The 26,725-nt window shown below is 41.5% G+C and overlaps 1 protein-coding gene across 2 annotated transcripts; it reads right to left on the bottom strand.

Moving 5' to 3' along the window:
• Positions 1-1,358: 1,358 nt before the first annotated feature.
• LOC115776271 (hyaluronan and proteoglycan link protein 1-like) lies at positions 1,359-25,934 on the bottom strand. 2 transcript variants are annotated; one of them, XM_030723888.1, is made up of 7 exons: positions 25,668-25,934; positions 10,701-10,770; positions 10,462-10,596; positions 8,985-9,148; positions 7,296-7,494; positions 6,622-6,924; positions 1,359-5,166 (listed from the first exon to the last, which is right to left on the bottom strand). In XM_030723888.1, exons 3-7 carry the CDS (start codon positions 10,565-10,567, stop codon positions 4,877-4,879), a joined length of 1,062 nt encoding a protein of 353 aa, XP_030579748.1. In that variant the 5' UTR covers positions 10,568-10,596; positions 10,701-10,770; positions 25,668-25,934; the 3' UTR covers positions 1,359-4,876. The 2 variants fall into 2 exon arrangements, with proteins under 2 accessions (XP_030579748.1, XP_030579746.1); XM_030723886.1 differs by lacking the exon at positions 10,701-10,770.
• Positions 25,935-26,725: the final 791 nt, after the last annotated feature.

A 26,725-nucleotide genomic window follows, 5' to 3' on the forward strand; every position in this document is an offset into this window, starting at 1 on the left:
TATTATTAATTAATTAATATTGTTAAATTCCCCAATGAAAACTATGATGAAATATATTCGATAATGAATATTTTTTAAGGTGAAATCAAAACTAAGATCCATTAAAAAGTAATCTTTGCAAACAAGAACTTCTAAAAATTTTTATTTAATGGTGTTTTAATGTTTTTATTCAGTGACCTGCAGCTCCCAAATAATCAAAGTTTCCCTGGGAAATAAGAAGTGCCTGATATTCAGAGTCTGTCTGCCCTTTTCTCTCACATTAGCACTTCATGAGAGAAACACTGACAGAAACTCATCTGCTTCACAAATGTATTAAACCACCTGTCATAAAATAAATGCACACAGGACTTCAGAAGTCAGAAATTCAACCACTAAAACTAATTTTCTGTAAAAGATGGATCAGGCAGACAACTGATGTTTGAAAGGACTGAGTCTGATGCCACGCTCAGAAAATACTACATGGTACATTAAAAAACTGGAGAGGGCAGAGCAATCATCCTCCTTCAGCCTACAAATGAATGCTGGAGAGTTGCAGGGGTTGAAACAGTGAATGTGTTCTGTACATGATGTGAGGAGAGTCAGACACGTTAGCTGCTTAAACTGGTGCTGGTTTTGGACAGAATTACCCAGTTCTAGGACATCTCTCAGTCAAAGCAGCCATACCCCGTCTCCAGTATATAACTCCAGATGAGTTATACACAGTACCAGTCAAAAGTTTGGGGGGACATCTTTCTGATATCTGGCTGTCTTTTAATATCTCTTGATTAAGACATCATTAGCCTTGTCAATAAGCTGTGCTACAAGAGACTCAGCACTTGGCACTTCCTGTACTCAGAATAAGTGTTAAAAGATGTTTGGCATCCTGAAACATACACTATAAAGATGAATTTCATTGTTACATATAACTCAGATCTGCTTGCAGACGTCCGGGCTAAATGCTGATGAATTTTGTTCTCCTTGACGTGTTTGAAGCTTTTTTGAAACCAGCATGAAAAAACAAATGAATCGGCACGAAGAGCAGCGCGTCACCCACATGCCATCGCTCAGTCACTTGCTTTGGCAACATGCTGCATTTCAGTTACAGATTTAACTGAAGCAGCACCATGAATGGCCTCAGTGTTTCTGCTGGGAAAACATTTTCATGTAAGCAAGGCCGCTCCCTTTGGGAACACACTGGGCACATTACAGCATTCCCCAAGAACGACAGCTCTGCAAACACCCTTCCTAACAGCTATGGCGAAATGAACTTTGCTGACTTTTCTTTTCCGCTGCATCGGCAGTGCGATTGCTCATTAGTTGCTTTGATGTATTTTGAACAGCAAACTCAGTGATGCTTGTGGAAATGGACAGAGGCGGAGTCACGGTTTATGTATTGTTTTATTGCCCTTTTATCTGGAAGTCCCTACGGTGTTCTTGTATGCTGTGGTTCCTGGAGAACATCAGTAAAACAATACAATACAAAATAAAGACCTTTAAAAGAAGAGCTGAAATTTTGGAAAGCACAGATATTTACTTTCTTGTGATATGAAAAAAATTATACCACTGTCATATCTGTACACTAAATACAAAGTGTGAGATAACCAGGTGATAAGCACAGAATAAAGCCTAGTACAGAGGTGTGAAAACAGTTAGCCAAAATTTGATATCCTTGACAACAACTTAACAGTTCGATTCACAGAGCATAGAGACTAGTAACCGGCAGAAACAGGTAACCTGGTTAGGATAAATGTAACGAGATAAGGCAAGTAACAGATGTAAACAGGTCACTGAGGAAATAACCCTCACAATTAGCTTCGTTTAGCAGAGATTCAGAACCAGGAGCAGATTGAAACAGCTGGATGGTTGGACAAGTGATTCATGGAGGGAAATTACTTTCAGTTAGCGCTCACTATATATTTATCTTGCTTTTCTATATTAGATATTTATTTGTTTAATTCCTGCAAAACCCAAATGGACAAAACCAGGCTAGGTGCTTCCCCCTGTTTCCAGGTCTTTTTCCTGCTGTGAGCCTGGTATCAGCGTGAAGCTCAGGATCTTACTGTTTAACATGTGTTGTTTCTTTACTGAAATTTCTTGGTTTCACAGGGAATTATGGGATTTAGCTATTACACAGTTGTGTGCAGCGACTCTAAAGTTTGCACTTCCATAAATGTCAAAATATTCCTTTAACTGTTTGCAAATGTTTACAATAATTAAAATTAATGTAATAATACAAAAGGAAAGATTTTTGTTTTGCAACACTGTAACAGATTTTTAATAAGTGTTTACTTCACAGCTGTAAAACCATTTTATCTGCCACATCATCAGTGTGTGATCATTGCAGCAGCAGTTTGTTGGTGGTAAGTCTAACTAACTCTGCTCCAGCCCCAACTGGATCACCTGAACCCAAGTCTTTGCCATCCTGGGCTGTGTACAGTGAGCTTATGCTTGATCAGTGGGCACCATTTACTGTTATACCCTTAAATGGAAGAAACCCTTAGTGGCTCCTTGTAGGAATTACTGGCAATTTGAATGCATTGTATTTCTGCCTCATTGGTGCAAGTTGGCTGCAGGCCTGCTGTGTCTGATCACTGAGCTCAGAGGCAGGTTGGCCACTTCATGGCTGAGTCCTGCAGAGCTCAGATAGCAATCGGGGAGACGGGCGCTGCCAGGAAAAACCATGCTCGCTCAGGGCCTGGCTTAGTTCCATTTGTGACTTCAGCTCTACATACATTACTCTGTAATTCGGTCCCAGAGTGTCCTCTTTATTAACCTCAGCACCTTATTTTTTTAACCTGATATCCATCAGTGGGTTTTCTGAACACTTTGATCTGGTGTTGTTTTCTAAAAGCATACATCTTAGATTTATTCACAAACTAAGACTTTAATAAAAAACTATTTTTTTTTTGCTAATTTCTCTTGGCAACCTTTCAAACTCGTTCAGCAATGAGATTTTAAAAAGCACCCAGCGACAACTCTGGTGACTTTTAGGCCAACTTTCTTTTTGGTGGAGTTGATGGTTCTCAAAAAGGAGTATTAGTAAAACCATGGACTCATCCCCACTGCTCATCCAGGTATCTACTTCTCCATTTTCTGTTCTACATAAGAAAAATAAATTTGGATTTAATAATATAATGTTTCATTTTTATTTTTCATAAAATGTATTTCTGATCTGTAAGTTTAAATTGATGATGGTTTTGTGTGGAGCTGCTTTCATTAGCTAATTACATCACACTTGTGTGTGGTATCCTCCTTGTTGCTCTACAGCACGAGTTATTGTAAGTACTGTAGATGTTCACAAAGCTCATCCAGGCTGAAATGAGAGCTCACAGTGAGCAGCAGTCAGTGGCCGTGCAGGTCTGTTAGCATACCTGCATGTTCTGCTTTGTTTGTTTGCATTTGGTGCAAAGAATTTTTTAAATTTCAGTGGTGAAGACAATTAAATTTCTGCTACTGTAACGCCACGATTTTTTGCTGTTTTGCTGACAAAAACCGATCACAATAACTCCAAGATTTCACCGCGAGCACAGCCTGGATTTAAATCCCAATTTTCCAGTGCTAGTGGTTTGCTAAGGCTAGCACCATTATAGGAGAGGAATGCAGTAGAAAACTGAATTTAAACGCTGGTTAGGCAAACACTTCACTGTCAATATGTAGAATTCTATGACATCATAAAAACAGGCTTGAAGATCCACCCAGAACCGAATAACAGGTAATGGTTGCACTGGGAGCACTGGGAGTCCGATGAGTGAGTCACAAGCAGGACTAAGCCTGGATCTGCTGATAAACTAGAAGAATCTACGGCATCTGTACCAAAAATAGCAGGCTATAAGGCGCTAAACAGGCAGCAAGAGTAGATATGCTCTAAGAACGATTTTGCTGTGTGCTCGTTGAAGCTCAGTCATGCTCTGAAGAACAAAACGTGCTCTAGCGCTGCAATGTATTTATTCATGCTTGGCATTCAGTACTGCGGCAAAGGGTGAACTACTGTTTGCCTTGTCTTCTCTCCTCTGTGCATCATTTTCTATATGTTCAGTGCAAACTCATTTTTTTGTGGTGTCTTTTTCCACCATTGTTGTATGTTTCATGTAAACCGAAGAGACTTGGATAGTTTGGCCAGAAAGATAAAAATTATATTCTAAATATTACTACAGTATATCAAAAAATAGTCATTAACAGAAATACATTGCTAGATTATCACATTCTACATACTTAGAAAACATAAACAATGCTAACAATTGAATGATTTCTTTTCATTTTGGTGATGAGACTAACGTTCGGTTCATCACATTTGTATAAAAACATAAAATACTGGACGGTAGGATGAATTACAAAGTACCTGTCATAGCACCTCATCAACGATGGACAGCAGAGACTGGATTAGTTGTGCTAGGCTCGTATTACTATCAGACAGTGACGGCAGCGGAGATTTCTCTGTTTTTGTCTTGTTTCACTGCATTGTTGTTCCAGGTCTTCAACAAAAACAAGGTAAGTGCCAAAAGTCTCAGTCCGACCACAAGACTGGTTAACTGTTCTCAATTCAGACTCTGACCAGCCTAATCCATTTGTAAATGACAGTATGACTGTAGCTGTGATATCCTCAGATCCCCACAATAATCTGCCCACCCTTCTCAAAGGCAATGATTAAAATAATATAAACCTTAAATATGTGTAAACTATCCCTTGTAGAGTATTAGGTCCCAGTTTACGAAGCACAGCATGAATCTGTCTGGTAAATGTCTTATGGTTTCCATAAAAAAAAGCATCACAGTTTGAATGTGTATTTTCATACCTCCAAATTCCCTCTCCTGTCTTTTTCTCTCCATTAATATGTTCATTAATGCATGTGTTGGTGCATGCTAGTGTATGTAGGTGTTTGGGGGATATGTGTTGTAGCTCAATTGTCGCCCTTGAAGCAGTACACTCCATACAGCTTATGCTTCTTGTCAGGGAAGCCACTGAACCTAACAGCAGCTTCTGTGGGACTGCAGCGTCGTCGGGGGCGGGAGATGGGGTAACGGACGCTGCCGTCTGCCAACCAGCCGGGATCACAGCGGTCGTAGCCCAGCAGCTTCCAGGCGGCGTACATCTGGCCGACCTTGGCGATTTGAGCGTCGTCTTTTTGACACGCCCTGACTGCCTCATCGTAGGTCAGCTTAAAGGGTTGTATCAGGTAGTAGAACTGACCTGTGAGGACAAGAAAACAGAAGGATGAGCATAAACATTTAAGAACATACAGCAAAAAATATACAACAATATATCACATTTCTGCCATTTAACCAGAGTAACAAACACGAGCTTCTCTCCAGCACAAGGTGGGATCTACAGTTCTTATCAAATTTATTAAACCACCTGTCATAAGAACAAGAAAACACTAATGTTTTAGAAATCTGTCAAAAACCTGCTTAAAACTAAAAATAACTGAATTCACATTTTTATACCCAAAGTGTGCAACAGATCTATGGAAGGTTTTGTCAACAAGGAGTTACTGATGAATGTTATCTTGACAATGATAACAGACTGCGCGACTAGACCAGTGATGCTGAAGAGGTTACATCTGACATAAGACAGACACTGATACCATGTCTTAACCCTGCGGTGTAAGAGGTGTAAGTCACCCTCAGTTCCAGACTATTCAGTATTGCACCAAGGGACACTTGAACTAGAGGACTGGAGGAGTCCGTTGGTAGAAGCCACATCCATCCCAAGTGCTATTAGAAAGATCAGGATGCAAGCTTCCCAGTTGGAGCTATGACTTCAAAAAGCACCAGTCCCACAGGATGATAGCTCACATAACTCTGTCTCTTCATACTACCTCAAGCAATCCTGAGAAAAGAAGCAGACAGCAGCAGCGATGTCCACTCAAGAAAATAAAAATGAGTCGGGTTCTTATACAGCTCTTTTCTTCTTCAACACTCTATGGTCTATGGAAGCACCTCAGTATCTTGCCCAAGGATACCTTGGCATGCAGAATGGAGCAGCCAGGGATCAAACCACCAACCTTCTGATGACCTGTTCAACCTCCTGAACTAGTGCCACCCCGTACGGCTGTTGTGCTTCACTTGACAGATGAGAGACATACTGTTGTTGTTGACCAGACAGCCAAACTAATTTCTATATTAAAACTGGATTGAATAGTGGAAAAAAAGAAAAAGCATTTTAATGAATCTGTCAGTATCTTTGCGCCTCGAGGCAACAGTTTGTTGTGATTTGGTGCTATATAAATACAATAGAATTGAATTGAATTATCTATGCATAGAACACGTTAATACCAAGTATAATTGAGGTTCTTTAGTCTTCTAAATTTTTACTATCCACCAGGTCACCAGTATCCCTTCTAGGGTGAGGGCTGGGTTTTGTTTTAGCCACATAAGAAACAGGAAAAATGTCAGAAACTAGAAAATGTAATATTTCAAATGAGGACTTATACAGTCCATTTTGGCATCACGGTTTCTGTGGTATTTTTGTTTTTACGTTAGGCGGTCCAAACAGGTGGAAATTTTATAAAGAGGGTAGACTTTAATCCGGTCATAACTCTAACTCTAGATAGGGTTACAACCCCAGCATGCTGCCCCCCAGCACGCTCTGGTTAAATAAAGGTGAACACCTACAGACACACACAGGTTTAGACCTGTTCTTCACCTTTGTGGTAGGAGGTGAAGCAGAAAACATCATAGTGGTTCTTGTCCTTGTCTCTCAACCCATAGTTGCGAACTCCTGGCACTGTGTTCTTGCCACCACAGGGTTCTCTGGGGGTGTTGATGGGATACTGGACAGTGCCATCTGCCAGCCAGCCAGCGTTGCACCAGTCCATCCCTCCTCGCCATGCGTCATACAGCTGGTCGAAGGATGCCACAATAGCATCCTGATCACGACACGCTCGCTCTGCATCGTAGAAATTAAGGTTGTAGCGACCCAAGCGGGGGATGTAGGGGAAGACAATACCTGCACAGAGAGGGGGGAAAACAGAAAATGAGAGCAGAGAAGGAGATGTAATAGATGACCTGCAGCTTGGATCCACTGGGTGTTTTTGCTCAGCTGTATCCTTGTTGGGCTGCTTTCAGTGTTTTTGGTGCCAGGCGGTAATGCCTGGTGTGGCTGGCTGTTCTCAAACATAACGAAGTTGCTCTGACATTGATGAACATTATGCTTACAGAACACACTTGCTGCTGACATTGCCCCTGGCAGTCTCTACTCCAAGAGCTAAATTTAGTCTGACTGCAGCCTGTTACCGTACACTGACGTTTTTTTTTTTTGCCATATCCTAATTCTATTCCATTTTAAGTAGTTCTCAGTAGTTCAACCAAATATTATACCTTCAAGGTCAAGAGACACCACTGCTGTTCCATCTTCCAGCCCATCAATTACTTCACATTTATATCTCCCATAATCCTCCAAAGTGATGTCAGTGATGACTAGGGAGGCATCCATGGCTGAAGAGCCTTGTAGGTGGACCCGTCCATGGAATCTGCCATAACTCCTTTTGTGATAATCCATGACAACAAACACATCCACCTGGAGCACGATGACAATGATAGGTTATACATTTGCACTGCTTTCAGTTCTTCGGATTTTGTAAGAATAGTCCGACACATTTTGTACAGATTAAACAAGCAAATATAAATCTATAATATAAAGTGCAAATAGTCAGCTTGAGAGATGGTGGCACGCATCTGACAAAGCCGGGATGTGTAAATCTATTTTTAAGATAAATTGAACATCCTTATATCTACATCTAAAAGACCACTGCAGCAGCAAAGTTAACATGAACGTTCATATGATGAATAACTAGCTGTCACTGAGTATTAAACTAATTAGTGTGTAGTCCCTCTGGAAGCAAGTCCAGGTCGTTCTTTAGGCAGTATTTTTGTTAGAAAAAGCCAAAGTCTGGAGCACCAGAAACCCTCTGATAAGAGCCCAAATCATATTAAGCAAATTCAGAGCTGATGGTTCCTGTTATGTGCTGCATAGAGCAAATTCACTACACAACCAATTTCATATCACCAATTAACCTAACAAGCCATGCAGCACAGAGCGAACATGATCGCTGGATTCAAACTCAGGTGTTACTCTGTGCTAACCTGGACTAAAGAGAACTAAAGATTTAAAGGTGAGAGCTTGGTTTGATGTAAACTCTATGTGGTTAGTGTTTGTCCAATTGTAAACAAGTGTTTACAATTGGAATGCATTTGAATAATACAGTAATGTGAACCTCATGGAGCTCCACATACACACGTTAAGCTGTCAATAAACTGTTTTTTTTTGTTTGCTTTAACTAATCATTATGACGTAAATACTGGTTTGAACTTTGTGTAATAACCTTTCTCTCACTGTACATTTCTGCCTGCTGCCAAATATGAAAGCATCGTGGAAAAGGAAAGCTTGAATATGCAACCAAAACAGGAAGAAGATAGATTTTAGTTTTTCCTGGTATGTGACATGGTTACCTGTGGAAGTTGTACCCCAGAAATAAAATAGACTTGCTGTCGGAGCAGGCAAAGAACCCAAAAAAGAGGAGTGGTATAAAGAAAATCAGCATGAACCCTGGAATGATAATTAATTGATGGGGAAACCTCTTAGCTTTATTTTCATTTGATCAGTGAGTTAAAGATTACTGTCGGCCTGTGGCATAATACAACTTTATCTCTGAAAGCAAAAAGCCATCCGGTCTTTGCAGCATTGCAACAGAGTTTAAAGAAAACCTAAATTCAGACCACTATAATCTCAGTTTCCTCAAAATGCCTCAACAAGTGATTAATTATTGATAAGGCCACCCTCATCATCAAAACATGCTAGATAAGTTTATGAATCCAAAGAAAACTAATGGATACTGTATCCATGTAATTTATATATTTATACTTTGGAATGCCACAAACAATTTTTTAAGGGAAAAAAAATTATTTATATAATGCCACTCTCACCTCACTGTGCTTTATATTGTAAGATAAAGACCATACAGTAATACACACACAGATATTATTGACAGAAAACTAAATAATGGGAACCTCTTTTAGATAGTCTGAGGTCAGCTTGGTCCACTTGATCCGCATCTTGCGATTTGGTGCCAGTGATTGGTCCCTCTGGATTGTGCACGGTAACGTAGCATTTCCCCCTCGCCTCGACACCACTTTGGGTTGTTCTGCCACCACTGACAGTCGAGGGCCATTTTCTGAAAGACAGCAACAAAATTTCACCCAACATTGACTGAAGATCTACAATCAGTCAGACACAGACAAACCTAAGATGAGTGATGTGTTTTATTTCCAGTAAGATCTGCCTCATGGCTCTGAACATTGCAACACAAAGTGCAATACTAGAGATAAAACCCCAACAAGAGCAAGCACTTGGCAACAGTGTGAAGTAAGAATGTCCCTTTAACAGGAAGAGACCTGCAGGCTGAGGGAGGGGCCGAGATCTACTGTGACAGGCTGGGAGATGAGGGGAACAACAATTGATGAGGGGAAAAGGGAAGGGTTCAGGGTCACCTGATCCAGCCCCAACTGTAAGCTTGATCAAAAAGGAAAGTTTTAAGCTTAATAATGGGCAATCACAATAGCCTGGCCTCAAGTAACAAATGCAAGAACTTGTTTCAGCATCACTGAGACAGGATGTTTCCAGTTGTAGCAGTTGTGCATGTGAAAGAAGTCCTGGGAATTTGTTTAATGTGCATGCTGAAGTACTGTGGGGTAAAAACCCTAATAACTCTAACATTTCACCACATCCTTGAAATATGGACTAAAAACAAACAAACAAAATCAATATGGCAACTAAAATGGTGATGAATGCTGCTCCAGAAGCTATTTTTTTCTCATGATTTACATAAAAGCAAAACAAAACTGCTCCAAACACTCGCACAGTTTTTACATACAGATCCAAACTAACTGCTGAGGTCACAGTGGCTACGTCCACCTTTCATTTCTCTCTGATATGCTCGATATTTCTAATAATTTGCACACTGACGGAAACTCTTACTATCTGACTAAAAATATTAAATGTTTGCTTGTGACTATGACAGTAAAAACAAATGGGAAATAATTTTGTAGTAACACAGAAGATATGGTACCTGCAGAGATATCTACAGTGTGATCCTCACTGAATCATTCAGCCTAAATGATAAAGGGTTTGGTTTTGTTTCTATCTCACAAGAAAGTAAACCAATATAATCAAAATATACATACACACATACATAAGTCAATTAATTAACAAGCTGTCACTGCAAAACAACTGTTTGTTTTTTGATGTAAAAATCTTGAGATAAACAAAGTTCTGATTTGTAAGTACTGATAAAAGTCAGCTCTGTCTAAGTGAGCTAAAAGTCCCCTACACAGCAGCCTTATCGTGGAGCCACAGCAGCACAACATGCTGATAAACTGAGATGACACTGCAGAGTGAGTGCTGTAAACGAAACACAGAAGAGGACACTGGAAAAGGTCTGCACGACGCCGTCATTCCCACAAAGAAGCACAGGGAACGTGCACTCACCTGTGACATAGATGGTCCTCGAGTGCTCCAGGTCAGGGTACAGAACGTCTAAGTCGTTCTCTGCTACACTCAGTGAGATCAAAGCACAGATCAGCACGGGAATCATCTTCACTCACCAGCTGGGGGGTCTGACCACTGCAGAGACACAGACAGAGGGAGGGGTTACACTACAGTTAGTACAGTAGGATGTGCTAAAAAAAAAGTTTTCCATGTATAAGGCATAAAGAACGCTCATTTACAAGCTTCTTCTGCATGCAGCTCTGTGACCCTGTGGTTGTATCTGCAGTGCTGTTTCTCCCCCGGAGAGCTCTGTAATTACAGAGGGATCACAGGACAGGCTGCCTGCTTGTTACTGAGCTCATCTAAAGATAAACGCACAAATCTCAAAATCTCATTTATAAGTTGTGTTAAAAAACATGCTAAACTCAGCACATTTAAAAAAAAAAAAAAAAAGCTCCTCAGCGCACAAATCAGACATCCCTACGAGCTCCAGCCCACATGCAACCACACAAAGACACATTCTGAGCAAACCGACTGTACGTACTGTGCAGGAAATGTTCTGTCATTCAGCACTGTGAGGAAGCAGCATGTCCTGATGATACAGACAGCGCACAACTTCAGAGGGAGACTGCCACAGTGCAGCGTCAACCCTGCACCTCCAGCTTCATTCACACTCACACACTGGCTGTGCTTCCATCCTTGTGAGGACACTGGCTGACATGATGTATGCCTTCATTCTGGATTTAACGTGAACGATTCTAATCTGAAGTCCTTTGAAGTCCGACTCATTTAGTCTGCTGGAAAAAAGTGTCCTACTTTCCAAGTTCTAAAAATAGTATTCTTCTGATTCTGATACATATCAGGATGATCAGGATGGATGTGCATGGAGGTCATTCAAATGATAATCTTGCACCAGAGAAAAGCTAGCTAACAAAAAGCTCTGTGGTTTTATTGGAAAAATAAAATTAACAAGTTATATATTCATTTTTTTCCCTCTTTCAAATTAGATGCTGCAGTAGCTAACGCCTGTGGGCTCTGTTTAGGTGGTGATGAGCGAAACTGATTGCCTTAAACTGAAAGATCAGTTTTAAGCCGTGTAAAGACGTTAAAGACCTGTGGATGATCTCCCACTGAAACAAATGAATGTCATTTGAATCCTGGCAGCACAGTGCTGCTATAAACTGGGAGTATATGTGTATGTGTGGGTGGGTGGGTGGGGTTTGGTGTTTTCAGGGGTGGGCGAGTGGACTTAAAGTCACTCCAATTGATCCCTTCTTCCACCCCCCACCCCCCATACCCACCTTTATCTTCATTCACTCCATCCCGAATTGCTGATGCGCTGGCTGGCTGTGCCAGGTGGAGTCCCTGCAGTCAGCAGAAAAACTGCAGCGCACGCACACACACACACTTAATACCCCTCCCTGCCCGAAAATAGTCATTACACACATTACAGAACGGAACAACTGGGGAGGGTGCAATGATAAGGAGGTGGAGCATGTTGGGAAAGATGTATGTCCTTTAAAAAAGGGTAAAAACTTTGAGTCAGAATGTGCACTGCAGGACACGAGGAAAAGAGGTGATGTGTGAAATGAGAATAGAGGAGACTGTGCAAGACTGTAAGATACAGCAAGAAAAAAAAAGCTAAAGCAGGGAGGGAGGGAGGGAGGGCAGCTGAGAGGACTCTGCAGCAGCAAAAATGATGCAGGGAAATAAAGTTTGAAGCTCCAGTGGCACCATCAGTAGGTTTTAGCTGAACCAGAGCAGGAACTCCTGAAGGTGTTTTGTATCCATGTAGGTGATGAATTTCAGCACCTGATCATCTGCACCTGTCAGGTGTTGACTATTTGAACTAAATATTAATGTTATTAAATATATGTAAAAGTTAATAAATGGTGTTTTTCCGTTAATGGAAGTTTAGATCAGTTTGGTAACGTGTGCATTCATCAGTCATTACAGTGTCTCAGCTTCATTTAACCTTTTATTTAGCTAACTAGATAATTCCCGATTATTGATTGGATTTTGTTTGACGTTTATTACTTATGCATTTAATTTGTTTGTTTCAGTCGTGTAATTCTGGACATGTTACTGCAAAGGAATGTTTGTGAGGCCTGGATGTGGAACTGCAGCTCTGACTGTCTGCACAGAACCTGAACGTGGACAGACCTTCTGTTCTGGAGGAGCAGCCAGTAAAATAAAGCTGGCTTAAAAGGAGAAGGAGGATCTAAATCATCGTGGTTTAGGAAAAGGATGGACTCTAATGGAATGGAAGTTAATGGAATCAGTCCATGTGCTTGCTTGGAATTACCCAGCTCTGTGTGGAAATAACCACTGCAGAGAACTTTTAAATATGGAAAACTTACTTATGGCTTAGACATTATTGGTGTGTGTGTGTGATCTCTTGGAAAAAGCCTCATACAAACACACAGAGCCTGTAAAGATGACACCATTCCTCACCTGCATGGAGGGTAAACATGTCTTTATAGGCCAGGTGTGTCTTTGTGTTCATCACCTTTCTGTCCTCAAAGTGCATGATGATGGTTCGGGTATGATGCTCTGTGACAGACAGTGTTTGTGACTAATGGTTTGTGTCTCCACAGCAGGTTAAAGAGAGGCGCTCAAAGGGAAGGAGCTCATTTAATTCTGGCTTTCCACAGTTTTTGTTACCAATGCCCACCAATCTTTTAATAATAATTTCTATTCATGTGATATTAAAAGTGGTTGTTAAAGTAAAGTAAATGAAATTTGCTCATCCAGAAGTACAGATATTAAAAAGGTAAAACTAAAACCCCAATAACTCTGTTTGTAACCTGTGGAGAGCCATTTCTCTGAGTGATTAAAAAAGGTAGGATCACATTTTGAAACACAGGGGTCCAAGCAGCCAAACACAATCTGAAGACCAGAGGAGACCACAAGAGACACCTGGAGACGAGGACCACATGTCCAAACACTTCACACATTGTTCTGCAATGACTGAAGGAAAGATGCCAACATATTTTAGATTTGTATTTTCACCACAGTCATAATTAAAGCCTTATGTCCTATAAGGCTTTAATCAGTGCTTTGGTGTATGGTTGCACTTTGATAGGGCTGTGTGGCACGATCAGTCCTTTGAACAGCTGAGCTTCCTGAGTCAATGAATGCAGTTTTCTTTGAACAGTGTTTATGCTGGGATGTTACCCCTCTGCCACGCTGCTTGGGCACCCACAGCAAAAGACTGAAAGTCAAAAGTTCAGTTCTCTGCAGTCAAAGATAATCCAGGGCAGGCTATGACGATCCATCCATTTTCTTAACTAAAGAGTGCTAGAGTCCTGCCAGCTGTCACAGGGCCAGAGACAGGATATACCCTGGACAGGTCATCAGTCTATTGCAAAGCCAGCAGAGTAGAGAGAGGGACATTCACACTCACAGCCAATTTAAAATCACCATTTAAACTAATGCATGTCTTTGGACTGTGGGAGGAATCCAGAGCACCCAGAGAGAACCCATCCATGATATATCACAACTATCATAACTATCATAAAGCCAAAATAATCACTGGCAAACCAGAAGAGATGTCACATCATTTCTGGATAGACACTGACAATAATAAATGTACAGATGTGTTTTTCTAACAGCCTTCTGAGTTTCTGGTATAAACTGTACCAGACACAACTGCAGTTTGCCACTTTACCGCTGTATCACTTTCACAACATCTAAAACCACCCATGTGAGTGCCTACATGTGGCTTTGTGTGTCACATCAGTGTGTAATGTTGTTGTGGCTTTTCCTGTGGCATCTAATGCCATTTAGTCCCCATAGACTTTCCAGAAATCTGAGAAAATCCATATTTATGTATTTCTTCAGAATTTGCTGAGAAAACTGAAGACATTATTCACACAACCTTTTGTGTATAACCGCTACAGGTTGATTAACTGTATTTTAAAACATAGGTACTGGTCATAAAATGCACTTCCGAAACGACCTGTGAGGTTATGTTTTTTAAAGGAGGACAACTCAGCTCAACTTTCAACATCTCTTGTAGTCACTTAATAAATCATTGTTTCCGTTATAAAATTACTTTTAGCATGAGGTCAGATATGTAACGCTTGACTTTGGCTGTGGGTGTATTAGTGTAAAGCACTCAAAGTCCAGGACCTCCAGGATTTTGGCAGACTTTAAACATTCACAGTTACAAGAACAGAACAGTTCTGTATAGTTAAGCCATCACAAAGATTTGCTTCAAGTGCACATATTCAAAGTTTCCACTCCTTGTTTGGTTCTTTGGTTTGTACAGTTTTTATGAACATCTGAAAGCTGCCCTGTGCAGCAACACAGGCTAGCAGTACCATGTTTAGTCTTACAGTCATAAAAGCAATCTAATAGTCCAGTCGCCTTGAGCAAAGTCGCTAATGTTCTACATTAGAAAGAAAGAAAGAAAGAAGGAAAGAAAGAAAGAAAGAAAGAAAGAAAGAAAGAAAGAAAGAAAGAAAGAAAGAAAGAAAGAAAGAAAGAAAGAAAGAAAGAAAGAAAGAAAGAAGCTCAAGGCTGCACATTTAGAAGCTGTTAAGTAGCATAATGGGAATCAGAGGCCTGAGTTTTCACAGAGCCTGCCACCTCCTGGGGGTTTAAAGGCAGTATGCACCAATCAAGCATAACATTAAGATCACTGACAGGTGAAGTGATTATCTCTTCGTCAAGGTGCCAGCAAGTGAACATTTTGTCCTCATTTGTTAGAAGTAGAAAAAAATGGGCAGCTTAAGGATATGAGCAAGTTTGACAAGGGCCAAATTATGATGGCTTGAAAACTGGGTCAGAGCATCTTCAAACCTGCAGCTCTTGTAGGGTGTTCCCGATCCGTAGTGGTCAGAATCTATCAAAAGTGGTCCAAGGACGGGACAGGAACAAGCGACAGGGTCGTGGGCAACCAGGACTCTTTGATGCACGCAGGGATTGAAGGCTGCCCCGTGTGGTGCAGTTTCTGCAGCTCAAATTGCCAAAAAAGTTAATGCTGGTTCTGATAGAAAGGTGTCAGAATACACCGAGCATCACAGTTTGTTGTGTATGAGGATGCAAAGCCACAGACCAGTCACGGTGTCCGTGCTGACCCCTGTCACCTGCTGAATACATAAGCATCAGACCTGCACCACAGAGCAATGGAAGAAGGTGGCCTTTTGCATCATGTGGTTGGCCAGTTGTGCACCGCTTACCTGGGGAACACCTGGCACTAGGATGCACTATGGGAAGAAGTCAAGCTGGCGGAGACAGTGTGATGCTTTGGTCAATGTTCTGCTGGAAAGCCTTGGGTCCTGCCATCCATGTGGATGCTACTTTGACACATACCACCTACCTAAGCATTGTTGCAGACCATGTACACCCTTTCAGGGTATTCACTGATGGCTGTGGCCTCTTTCAGCAGAATAATGCGCCCTGCCACAAAGCAAAAATGGCTCAGGAATGGTTTGAAGAGCACAACGAGTTTGAGGTGTTGACTTGGCCTCCACATTCCCCAGATCTCAATCCAATCGAGCATCTGTGCGATTTGCTGGACAAACAAACCAATGATATGCTGCTGTAGACCATGATGAGTATTTCTTTTTCCTTCACCTCTTTTCACTCTGTTTATACCCCACTCTGCATTTAATCATTAGTTATTATTAATCTCTGTCTCTCTTCCACAGTGTGTCTTTTGTCCTGTCTCTCTCCCCTTAGCTCCAGCTGGTCACAGCAGATGACCCCCCCCCTCCCTGAGCCTGGTTCTGCTGGAAGTTTCTTCCTGTTTCAAAGGGAGTTTTTCCTTCCCACTGTCACCAAGTGCTGCTCATAGGGGGTCGTTTTGACTGTTGGGATTTCTCTGTATTATTGTAGGGTCTTTACCTTACAACACAAAGCACCTTGAGGCGACTGTTTGCTGTGATTTGGCGCTATATTAATAAAATAAAATAAAATTGAATTGAATTGATCGATGGAGGCCCCACCTCACAACTTACAGGACTTAAAGGATATGTTGCTAATATTTTGGTAGCAGATACCACAGCACACCTCCAGGAGTCTAGTGGAGTCCCTGCCTTGATGGGTCAGGGTTGGTTTGGCAGCAAAACCAACACAATATTAGGCAGGCGGTCATAATGTCATGCTTGATTGGTGTAGTATGTATGCTGCTGGTTCAACAATTCATAACTTTAGTCCAGATTAGATTTCATGGATGAAGAGGGTGGTAGGGACAGGGTGAGCCTTCACCCTGATTTTGTTCATCCATTGACTTTTTCCTCTCTCATGGTCCCAGAGGTAAGTCTTCATCTTCATCTTCAAAATTTAGAGCAGGCCACAGCAGAGCTTTAGTGTTATAGTTCCCTGGATAGGGTTTTCTTATTTCTAAATATTTTAGTTTAGCATTTTAGCAAGTTCAGCATTTTCCATACAGGATCAGGTAGGTTTGGATAGCTTTTTCTCTTTGTCTCTTTGTCATTTGAAAACTAAACTAAACTGCCTAATATTAAAATTTGTTTGATGATCTGAAACATGAAAGTGTGACAAATATGCAAAAAACTAAGAAATGAGAAAGGGGGGCAAACCCTTTTTCACAGCACTGTGTGTGTCCATCCTCTTGAAGGCTGTAAAGACCGTCCTGCAGAACAAGCAGCACTTTCACCGCATTCATTCGTAATCGCTTTCTTTAGCAGCTATAGAGCAAGTTTCAACTACAGCGTTTACTGGACAGAGACGGGTAAATGAAACAGTTTGGTTTGGTTTCAAAACTGTCAGTTTGGTCAGATATCTTACCAAAGCTGTAAAAGTGTCCGGGGGAAGCTGGTTTCAGACATCTCTTGACAGGTATCTAATTTGTAGGTTGGATGCAAATTCAGCAAATTACATTTCATTCAACAACAAAAATGTGATAATGCAACAGGCCAGATCAGGCTGCCGTGGTTGGGGGGACAACTTCATGGTGTAGATAGTGACAGACTCCTTAAATGTGCTGCTATCTCTACTGCAAGCCTACAAACGTTTAGAGCTCTGGACAACATTTCAGGTCGCCCAGCTTACACTGATGCTCCTGGCAAACAGGCGTGCAGGACCACAGCGGAGATTCAAATGAAAGAGGCACCAAAGTCATAATTCAATCATAATTAATCTTGGCAAAACAAAAAAAAAAATACAACTTGTAAAAAATAACAGATTAGTGTCATTCTTAAAATAAAGTGAACGGAAACTTGGAGTGAACTAAAGTCGAGGGTATGCTCAGGTATTTGCTGTCCTCACACAGTCTTTCCACAGTGAGCTGCTCCCAGGCTGATGGGAAATGATGCAGGAAAGATGCTATATTTAACATCTCTAACGTAGAGTAGGAACACCCTATTGGAGCAAGTTTTTAACAGCTGTGAGACAACCAGCTTTGAAAAAGCAGAGCCTGCCAAGGACGCAGACACCTGGACTCCATAACATCTACTATGTGTTTGCATCTGGGTGGGGTACAATTTGATGGGTGGGGCGTTTGCTGTACATACAGCCTGAGGTATTCACAAACAGTCTCTTTCCTTGTTGCATAGCAGATATATTTTCCTCCTGTGGTTGGCGTGGAGAGTTCAAACCAGTCCACTGGATTCTTTATTATACATCACCATCACACCAACATAGCTGCCACAAAGAGCCCTCAGTATGGAACACAGTGAGGCTGTGATGGCAGGTGTGGTGTTGAATGACGCAGCATATTTAAAGGTAATAATGTCCAATCAGGAGGATTCGTAGGAACTTCTGTTTCTAAACTTCCTGTCTGCAGATTACGCCTCAAATGTGACTTCCACGATTTGGTCACTAAGCATTTATTTTCAGCTACCCAGCAGCAGGTGGGCATCATCCAAATCGTCGAGGTATTGCTGCACCACCACTCTGTCTTAACCCTTAAAAGAGGAAGGCAAATATCACTTTTAACTCATAAAAGGTCATGAATTACACAGTACTCTTTCCTTTTTAAAAAGTGAGTACTTTTTAGTTTTATTTTTTAATCTCTGTAGAAATTAATTTGTACACTAGTCATTACTCTGCAATATCATCTGTGTGATTGCCAGACGAAATTGCATAACATGTAACACTACATTTTTATACGCCCACACAAATCCCTGTTCTCGTAAGAAAAACGTATAACATTTAAGTATTACCACACAGTATTACTGCTAACAGCAAACTGAGTGAAAAACAGTCCATAGAGCACATCCCAGAAAAATGTGGTGACACTGATTCTACAGTAGAAACAAGTATGGCGAGAAAAAAACAATCCTACAGTCCTGTTCATCTCAGTCCTGTGAGTCCACTGTTGTTTGTAACCTTCACTAATGCTGTTTCTGTGCTGTGATGAATTCTGAATCCTGACTCAAATAAACCATTTCTCTACAGGTGATCAGTTAGCTGTTTTACAACTACTTTTTCTTTTTCTTTCTAGTATATTTGGTTTTTCAGGAACCGAATGCTTTACAGCTCTCCTAACTGCCACATGGCCAGTGGCAGCGATGAAGCAAAGGGCTTGGCTGGAAGCTGAGAACATTGGACAGGTATCTCAGGGACCATGGCCTTGAGCTCTGGTTCAGGCATCTCAGGGCCCTCTGGCTCAGGTTCAGGCTCTAATAGTTTGGGTTGCACTGGCTGGGGTTCTGCAGGACTCACTACCATCTCCTCTGGCAACTGAGACTCTTTCAGCTCCAGCTCAGATTTCTCAGGATTTTCAAGTTGCTCAGAACAAATAGGATGCTCAGGACATTCAAGTAACTGGGGCTGCTCAGCAGGGCCTACTGCTGATTCTAGAGGCTGAAGCTGGGGCCTGGTTGTCCTCACCTTGGGAACCCTAGCCACCCCCATCCTGGAAGCAGGAACATGTGAAGGGACAGGCTGAACTCTAACCACCCCCACACTGGGAACAGGAACAGGTGCAAGGTGCACAGTCTCTGGGGAGGTAGATGGAGGAATATAACTAGTTTCTGGAGAGGACGCAAGTGGGGGAACAGCCTCTAAATAAGCTGGGTGAGGAACACTGGCAGTCTCTAGGAGGGCTAGTTCAGCCACACAAGCAGTTTCAAATAATAACTAATAAATGCAGAATAGGGTATAAACAGAGTAAAAAGGGGTAAATGAAAAAGTAACACTCAGTGCATCATGGGCCTACAGCAGCATAACTAAGGGATGGTTCAGGGTCACCTGATCCAGCCCTAACTATAAGCTTTATCAAAAAGGAAATTTTTAAGCCTAATCTTAAAAATAGAGAGGGTGTCTGTCTCCTGAATCCAAGCTGGGAGCTGGTTCCACAGAAGAGGGGCCTGAAAGCTGAAGGCTCTGCCTCCCATTCTACTCTTAAGTATCCTAGGAACCACAAGTAAGCCAGCAGTCTGAGAGACAAGTGCTCTGTTGGGGTGATATGGGACTATGAGGTCTTTGAGATAAGATGGGGCCTGATTATTCAAGACCTTGAATATAAGAAGGATTTTAAATTCTGTAATCACTACTCTGCCGCTAAGAGCTCCTCTTGCTTGAGTGAGGTGTAGGCTGTAGTGGTGGAGAGGAGCTGGTGAACAGAGATGATGGAGAGCGAGCTTTTGGTGAAAGGCTGAACCCCCCCCAGTTTCATGACCAGAGGCTTAAGAGGAGGAGAAGCCGTTGGCAAGGATGCCTGGTTGCATGGCTGCAGTGGTGGAGATGTGGTGAGCGGTGTCGCCAAGGACCACCCCTCTACGCAGAACTTCCTAGAGCTACAGGAGTCCCATGGAAGAGCGAGTGGTCCACCAAGGGCAAGCCATGGCCTCCTTCTTCCAGTCTCTCTCAAAAATGCTGCAGCTCACACAGGACTGAGTCTACTGGGTCCATGGTACAGTCACGTCTATCTGTCATGTTACGGCAGTGTGAGAGCCCACTACCATGAGGACAACATGACAAAGACCTCAGGAAAAACTCAGGGCTTAAATATACACTGGGGTAATTAGGGAAATGAGAAACACAAAGGTACACAGCTGAAACAAGAAAACGAGACAAAGGAAGTAAGATCAAAAACAACACAGACGAGACACAAGACTAACAAAATGAAACAGGAAGTAACAAAACACAGAATCGCAAACAGAGACGAAAACTTGACAAGGCACAAGGAACACAGGGGAGGCCTGATAACTGAAGCAAGGTAAACAGACAAGAACAGATAACGAAGAAGGCCTAATGTCAGAGGGCGAGTACTAAATACAAAGAAACCTAACAACAGAGACATTAGGAACAATTAACAGAACACAAAAGTGCGGCCACAATAACGAGCTAACAGAAAACTGTAGACTAACAAAAACAGCAAAACTCAAACTAATAACTCAGACGCCAAAATACAAAATAAACATGAGCTCAAAAGCCTGGATAACAGACCCAGGACCATGATGGCTGTGGGCGTTATTTTAGTAGAGAAATAAGTGAACGTTCGAAAGAAAGTGATGGATCCTGGAGGTGTAGGCTAGCTTAGCTTAGCATGAGACTAGAAGCAGCCAACTTTTAAACGCTTCGATGCAAACTACAATTAGGGGCATTCTCACGTAGACACATGACCTGGACCTGAGATGATTTTTAGGTAGTGTGATTCATAGGGCCGATTTCTGAATGATATGGAAGATCTGGGTACCTCATGGAGGAGATATTTGCAACAGAGACACTTTCATTCTGTCCTAGGATGTCCTCTCGACTCAGTGCAGGTGGTGGGAGACAGAAGGACTCTGACCAAAATAACATCACTGATGGACAAGGTCTCCCATCCCATGCATGAAACTGTTGCTGAGCTGGAGAGCTCCTTCAGTGACAGACTGCTGCATCCTAAATGCACAAAGGAGCGTTATCGTAGATCCTTCCTCCCAGCAGCTGTAAGACTTTATAACCATCACTGCTCCCAACAAAAACCACAATAGCCTACACAATGTAGGATAATATATAATATACTGTAAATAGTCCGGCCTGTTAAGGTTCAACACACAGGCACATCATGTACATTGTATATAGTGTTATTATTATTAGTAGTATTAAGGTTAATATTGTTTGTTGATTTTATATATATTCTTTTCTTAATAGTGTGAATTATTATATCTTTATTTATATTTATAATAACTGCGGCTGCTGTTACACCCAAATTTCCCCTCTGTGGGACAATAAAGGCTGTTTCTTCTTCTTCTTCTTCTTCTTCTTCTTCATTCAGCTGGCAAAATAAAAAATAAAAAAACCATTGTCTTCTATTCCTGTGTTCAGTATCTCTTTAATGCATTCTCAATTCTTGCTGGACAAATGAAAAAAGAAAGAAAACCACCAAAGAAGAGGAGAGCTACTGAAGGATGGGGAGTATAATACAAAAATAATGATGTAGCCATGGTACAAAAAACGTGTGAAACCAGGCCTTGTTCTGAATTCATCACTCCCTAAAAACTGGACCTACAACAAGTTTTCTGTATTAGGGTTGGGACAAAACATTGATACAGGAAGTTTCCATATTGCTCTCTCTTCCAATATGTTATTGGTAACATGAATACTATATGGGAAATGTTAACACTGGCCACGTGCTTGTGTTAATGCACTGTGGTATAGCAGGTATATTTATCACACTCAGTTTAGCTTGTGATCAAGCTAATGCTGGCTAATTAGCATCAGTAGGGATGTCTGAGCTTGAATGTTTGAATTATGATTTGTTACACTCCATTCAATAGTTGTTTAGACATTTCACTCAAAAGAACAACTATGAACTCATGGTGGTGCTACAGTAGTAATCAGTCCTGTAACGAGTGAACTCGACCTGCTGGTGCTGTAAGACGAAAGGTCAGATGAACAGTCGTTTGGTTCATCCACTTGGCACCATGATAGGGTATCTATCTTAGGGCTGCACAGATCTGAGTATATATATAAAGCTGCAACATGCAGGGCATGACAATAATGAGGGGAGTCTGAATACAAATTAAATTTCAAATGAAGAAGAAACTTTGTCCACACACACAACACAGCAAGAAGCAAAAAGAGCCAATTACACACACACACACAGACACACTAAAATTTAATAATGACACACACCCTAAACATAAATACTTAATAAGAGTATATCAGATCTTCTTTCAGCTTTTTTACACGGGTAATGTAACGTTTCATTGTGATTCCAAAGGAGTGACTCAGAGGTGCACTTAGACCAGAGCATCGAATAAGAAAATTTGTATCTTGTGCAAATTTAATTTCAAGCACAGGAACAATTCTGCATTTTGTGATTTACTCTAGACCTGCAACAGGCTGGAGACCTGTCCAGGGTGTACCCCGCCTCTCATCCTATGGCAGCTGGGATAGGCTCCAGCCCTCCCACGACTCTGAATTGGATACGATAAAATGGATGAATGGATGTTATTTCCTTTTATTTTATTATTTTATACATACAACACACATATTAAATATTTCAGGATACACAGTTGTTCCTGCCAAAGAGGGAAGATGTCCATCCATCCATCCATCCATCCATCCATCCATCCATCCATTTTCTTCCACTTATCCTTTTCAGGGTCGCGGGGGGGTCTGGAGCTTGTATAAAATGAAATCCATTAAAATTTCTGGTTTTGATTGAATTGGAACTTCATGAACTTCATCTTCAGAAGTGAAGCCTTTTCTACTGATCATTGGAGCACAGCTGCTACACCCTAAATATGACCGAGAGCACTAATTACTGAACCCCATTTACGGCTCTGAATGCAATATTATTGTTGAAGTGTTGGCAGAGAGTGGTGCATTTGGACTCCACCATACTACATCTGAGACTGTAGCCTACTTAGCATACTAACTTGCCGTAGGTATAAAGTTTATACTGTTAAGTATTATACCTGCGGCATACAGACATCATAAATGTTGAACATAAGCATGACAGCACTGACCATGTACACATTATCACACTGACATTAGCACTTAGCTCATTCATGTCCCCCAGTTTAAACTGGAATTTCAACCAGCTAAGGAGCAAAAAAATCAGGTCTGACTCTAAGACTGTAAACTGAGGCTGTTTGTGTGGTGCTTCATGTTCACCACAATAGATTCACCTACAGGTCATTTAAATTTCACTGAAGTGGGAGCACAGTGTATAAATAACCTTCTATTTCCACTGAACAGAGGAGCGTTCAGAAAATGTTTCCTCACTCAGTGTTTGCAACATAAATATAAGTGAACACACAACGCAAACAGACGCACACAAGAACTATTTATGCAGATTTTCCCTTTCAAGCTAGCAGCCTGTAGATGGCAAACAGCACTGAAACTGCTGCTCATGAGACAAATAAGCAGATGCATTCCTGTGCACACACACACACACACACACACACACACACACACACACACACACACACACACACACACACACACACACACACACACACACACACACACACACACACACAAAAGAATACATGACCATAAACTCATTTAACCTTGTTGTTTGCTGTTCACTACAAATCACATAAACTGAGGTCAACTCTGTGTGTGTGTGTGTGTGTGTGTGTGTGTGTGTGTGTGTGTGTGTGTGTGTGTGTGTGTGTGTGTGTGTGTGTGTGTCTGGAGAGAATAACACCCCCTTTTCATTCAGGGTTGACATGGTCCACTGCAGGCCCCGATCTGAATGTGTGTACGTGTGTGTCTGTGTGTGTGTGTGCATGTGTGTTGGGTGGGTGGGTGCAGGGGTAATGGGTGGGGGTCAGGGTGGAGCCGCTGAGTCTAAGCCAGCACACAGAGAGGGGTTGTTGGACTGAGAGCTGCTCGCAGCCCTGATGTTTTCAGCTCTAAATCACTTGGCCTGCTGTTACACAACATGGTCGACCACAACTATTACAAGTCTCACAAATATGATCAACTGCACCAACAAATGATGAGCAGATGAATGAAGAAAGCAGACAAAACCTTGGTTTATAGAGCAATTGCGTTTATAGAGGCAATTTCTGCATTCCACTTGCAATAAGTCAATCAATCAAATCTAAATATGTCAATATCAACTATTCAAAAAAAATCCCTGTGGAGCCGGTGATGGAACACACTGCTGTTTGCATTAAAGGAAAGTGGGAATATTTCAGTAATGAATAACTGGACAAAAACTGTTTATTTTCTGCTTAAGTGTTGATGTTTAAACTGGTTCCAGTGTGAGGCTGCAGCAGTGGGTCACAGCTGTCATTTTCATTAATGAACATCATGTTGAAATAATAAAACTTAAAACTACTAACTGAAACCATAAACTCATCAGGAAAATTGAATTGAATTGAATTAAATTAAATTGAATTGAATTGAATTGAATTGAATTGAACTGAATATTTTCCAGGTGGTAGAAGTTCCTCCAGAACATTTTCCTTGGTGTTTCCACAGCAGGGCCGATCCCTGCTGTGGAAACTGCAAACTGGTTTTGAACAGCGCAGATTTCAAATTCCCTTTAAATGCTGGAATAATGGACTGTATGTAAACTGGCTCTAATACATCTTGGTCCGCTCGATTCATTCAAGGATTGCCTTTGCAGGTTTTAGGAAAAAAGTGTTGTATACCAATGCTGCAGAAAATAGTAGACCAATCAGTGACACTGAGAGCTGCAAGCCCCTCACCAGATGTTCCTGAACCTTGTGGATGTACTACCCCCCAAGCAGGATCATTCTGTGGGTAAAATCTCCTGGAAATGAGAGCCCGGCTCCTCTGGTAAAGATGCAGGGACAGAAACTCACTTTTTAGTTTTTATACTAAAACCTCCGCTAAAGCTGAAGTTTTAATCAGCCAGTTAGATTTTTTTTAATTTACTGCTTATTTTAATATTTGTTCCAAAGTATTATTAATAACAATAACAACATTAACGAACTATATATTTATAGCACCTTTCTAAACCAGAGTTACACGGTGAAGCTCCTTTCTGCTGTTAATCTGACCCGTTTCTTTTTTAATATTTACATCATAGAAAAAGTACAATCTTTCTTATTATGATGACATTTATGTGGCAAAGACAAATACTGTTGCTTCTTATTAGGTTTTTGAAATGCACTTTAACGTCTTCATTATTGTTATACATCGTTTTCTGTTTCCTAAAACAAGATTATCACACGCTTCCTGTCAGTGATGAATTGAGACACTGCATGTACATTATTTTAATAAACACAGCATCAGCTCGTATCATCCTTGTAACGCGTCAGAGTGACAAACTTTGTAAAAACGCCCATAAAGAAACACCAAAAAAAGCGCTTTACCTCGCTCTGTGCGCTGTGCAGCGGCTGGAAGTCTGCGGCAGCCAAGACGGTGACCGAAGCGCAAAACGCGGACGCACGTTAAGGTCAGAGCAGCGGGCGGTGCGGGCGCTCTCCGTGTCCTCTGTGCTCCAGCAGCAGGTTCCCGTCACTAACAGCAGCGCGTCCCGTCTGCTCACGCACACGGATAAAAGGAGTCCGACAGCACCGTGCGCGTGCAGGTGAAGTGTGTGGAAATTTGAGGCAAGTGGAAATCCACGTAGTGTGGAGCTTCAGCCTTTTTTGACAGCTCTTTCCAAATGCCTCACACCCATTTCACGCAAAGTCTCAAACAAAGGAGGTACCCTGTTGCTCAATCTCACAGACATGATTTACACAAGCCCCCCAGCCCCCCCCCCCCCCCCCCCCCCTCCCCCCCCTCAGCACCTCTTAGCTTTATCAAACATCCTGTTTTACCTTACTACACATTCAGCGTAGTTTACCGTCAGCAGCAAAAATATGTGCCATTTTCTACTGTAATGACAGACTGGTGCCGATTCAAGTGCTTTAATTCAAAAGTTACACTTCATTATTTTTTAAACTCAACATCTACAGCGTGGAGCAAACCTTGTGTGAGCACTGGGGACAATGTGGAGAGAGGTCTGTGAAATTTGGATCATCAGGCATTTCCATCATTCTGGTGAAAATAATTTTATAAATAAACAGGATCAATAAAGAAAAATCAGACCCCAACTCACAAACACATTCATTAATATAATGGAGTTAGGCTCTCAGGCATTTTTCTCATTACAGTTTTTCTCAATTGCCAAAACACTAAACCCTGTTGTCTGAACCAAATGCTCAGTGTCCTGAACCCATTTATTGAAATGGTCACCTTTTTTGGAAGAACCTTAGCAAAAATGAAACTCAGTGAAAGCACAGGTGTCTCAACTTAAACACAGCAACTCAAAACATGTGGCTAATGATGTGAAGAAACCAATATAAGCCAGTACAAGGAGCCCTGGTCAATGAGGTTTCACTATAGACAGAAACAATCAGAGAGCAAGAGGAGTAGATACTGC

The sequence above is a fragment of the Archocentrus centrarchus genome, unplaced genomic scaffold (assembly GCF_007364275.1).
Source record: "Archocentrus centrarchus isolate MPI-CPG fArcCen1 unplaced genomic scaffold, fArcCen1 scaffold_30_ctg1, whole genome shotgun sequence".
Classification (NCBI taxonomy): Eukaryota; Metazoa; Chordata; class Actinopteri; order Cichliformes; family Cichlidae; genus Archocentrus; species Archocentrus centrarchus.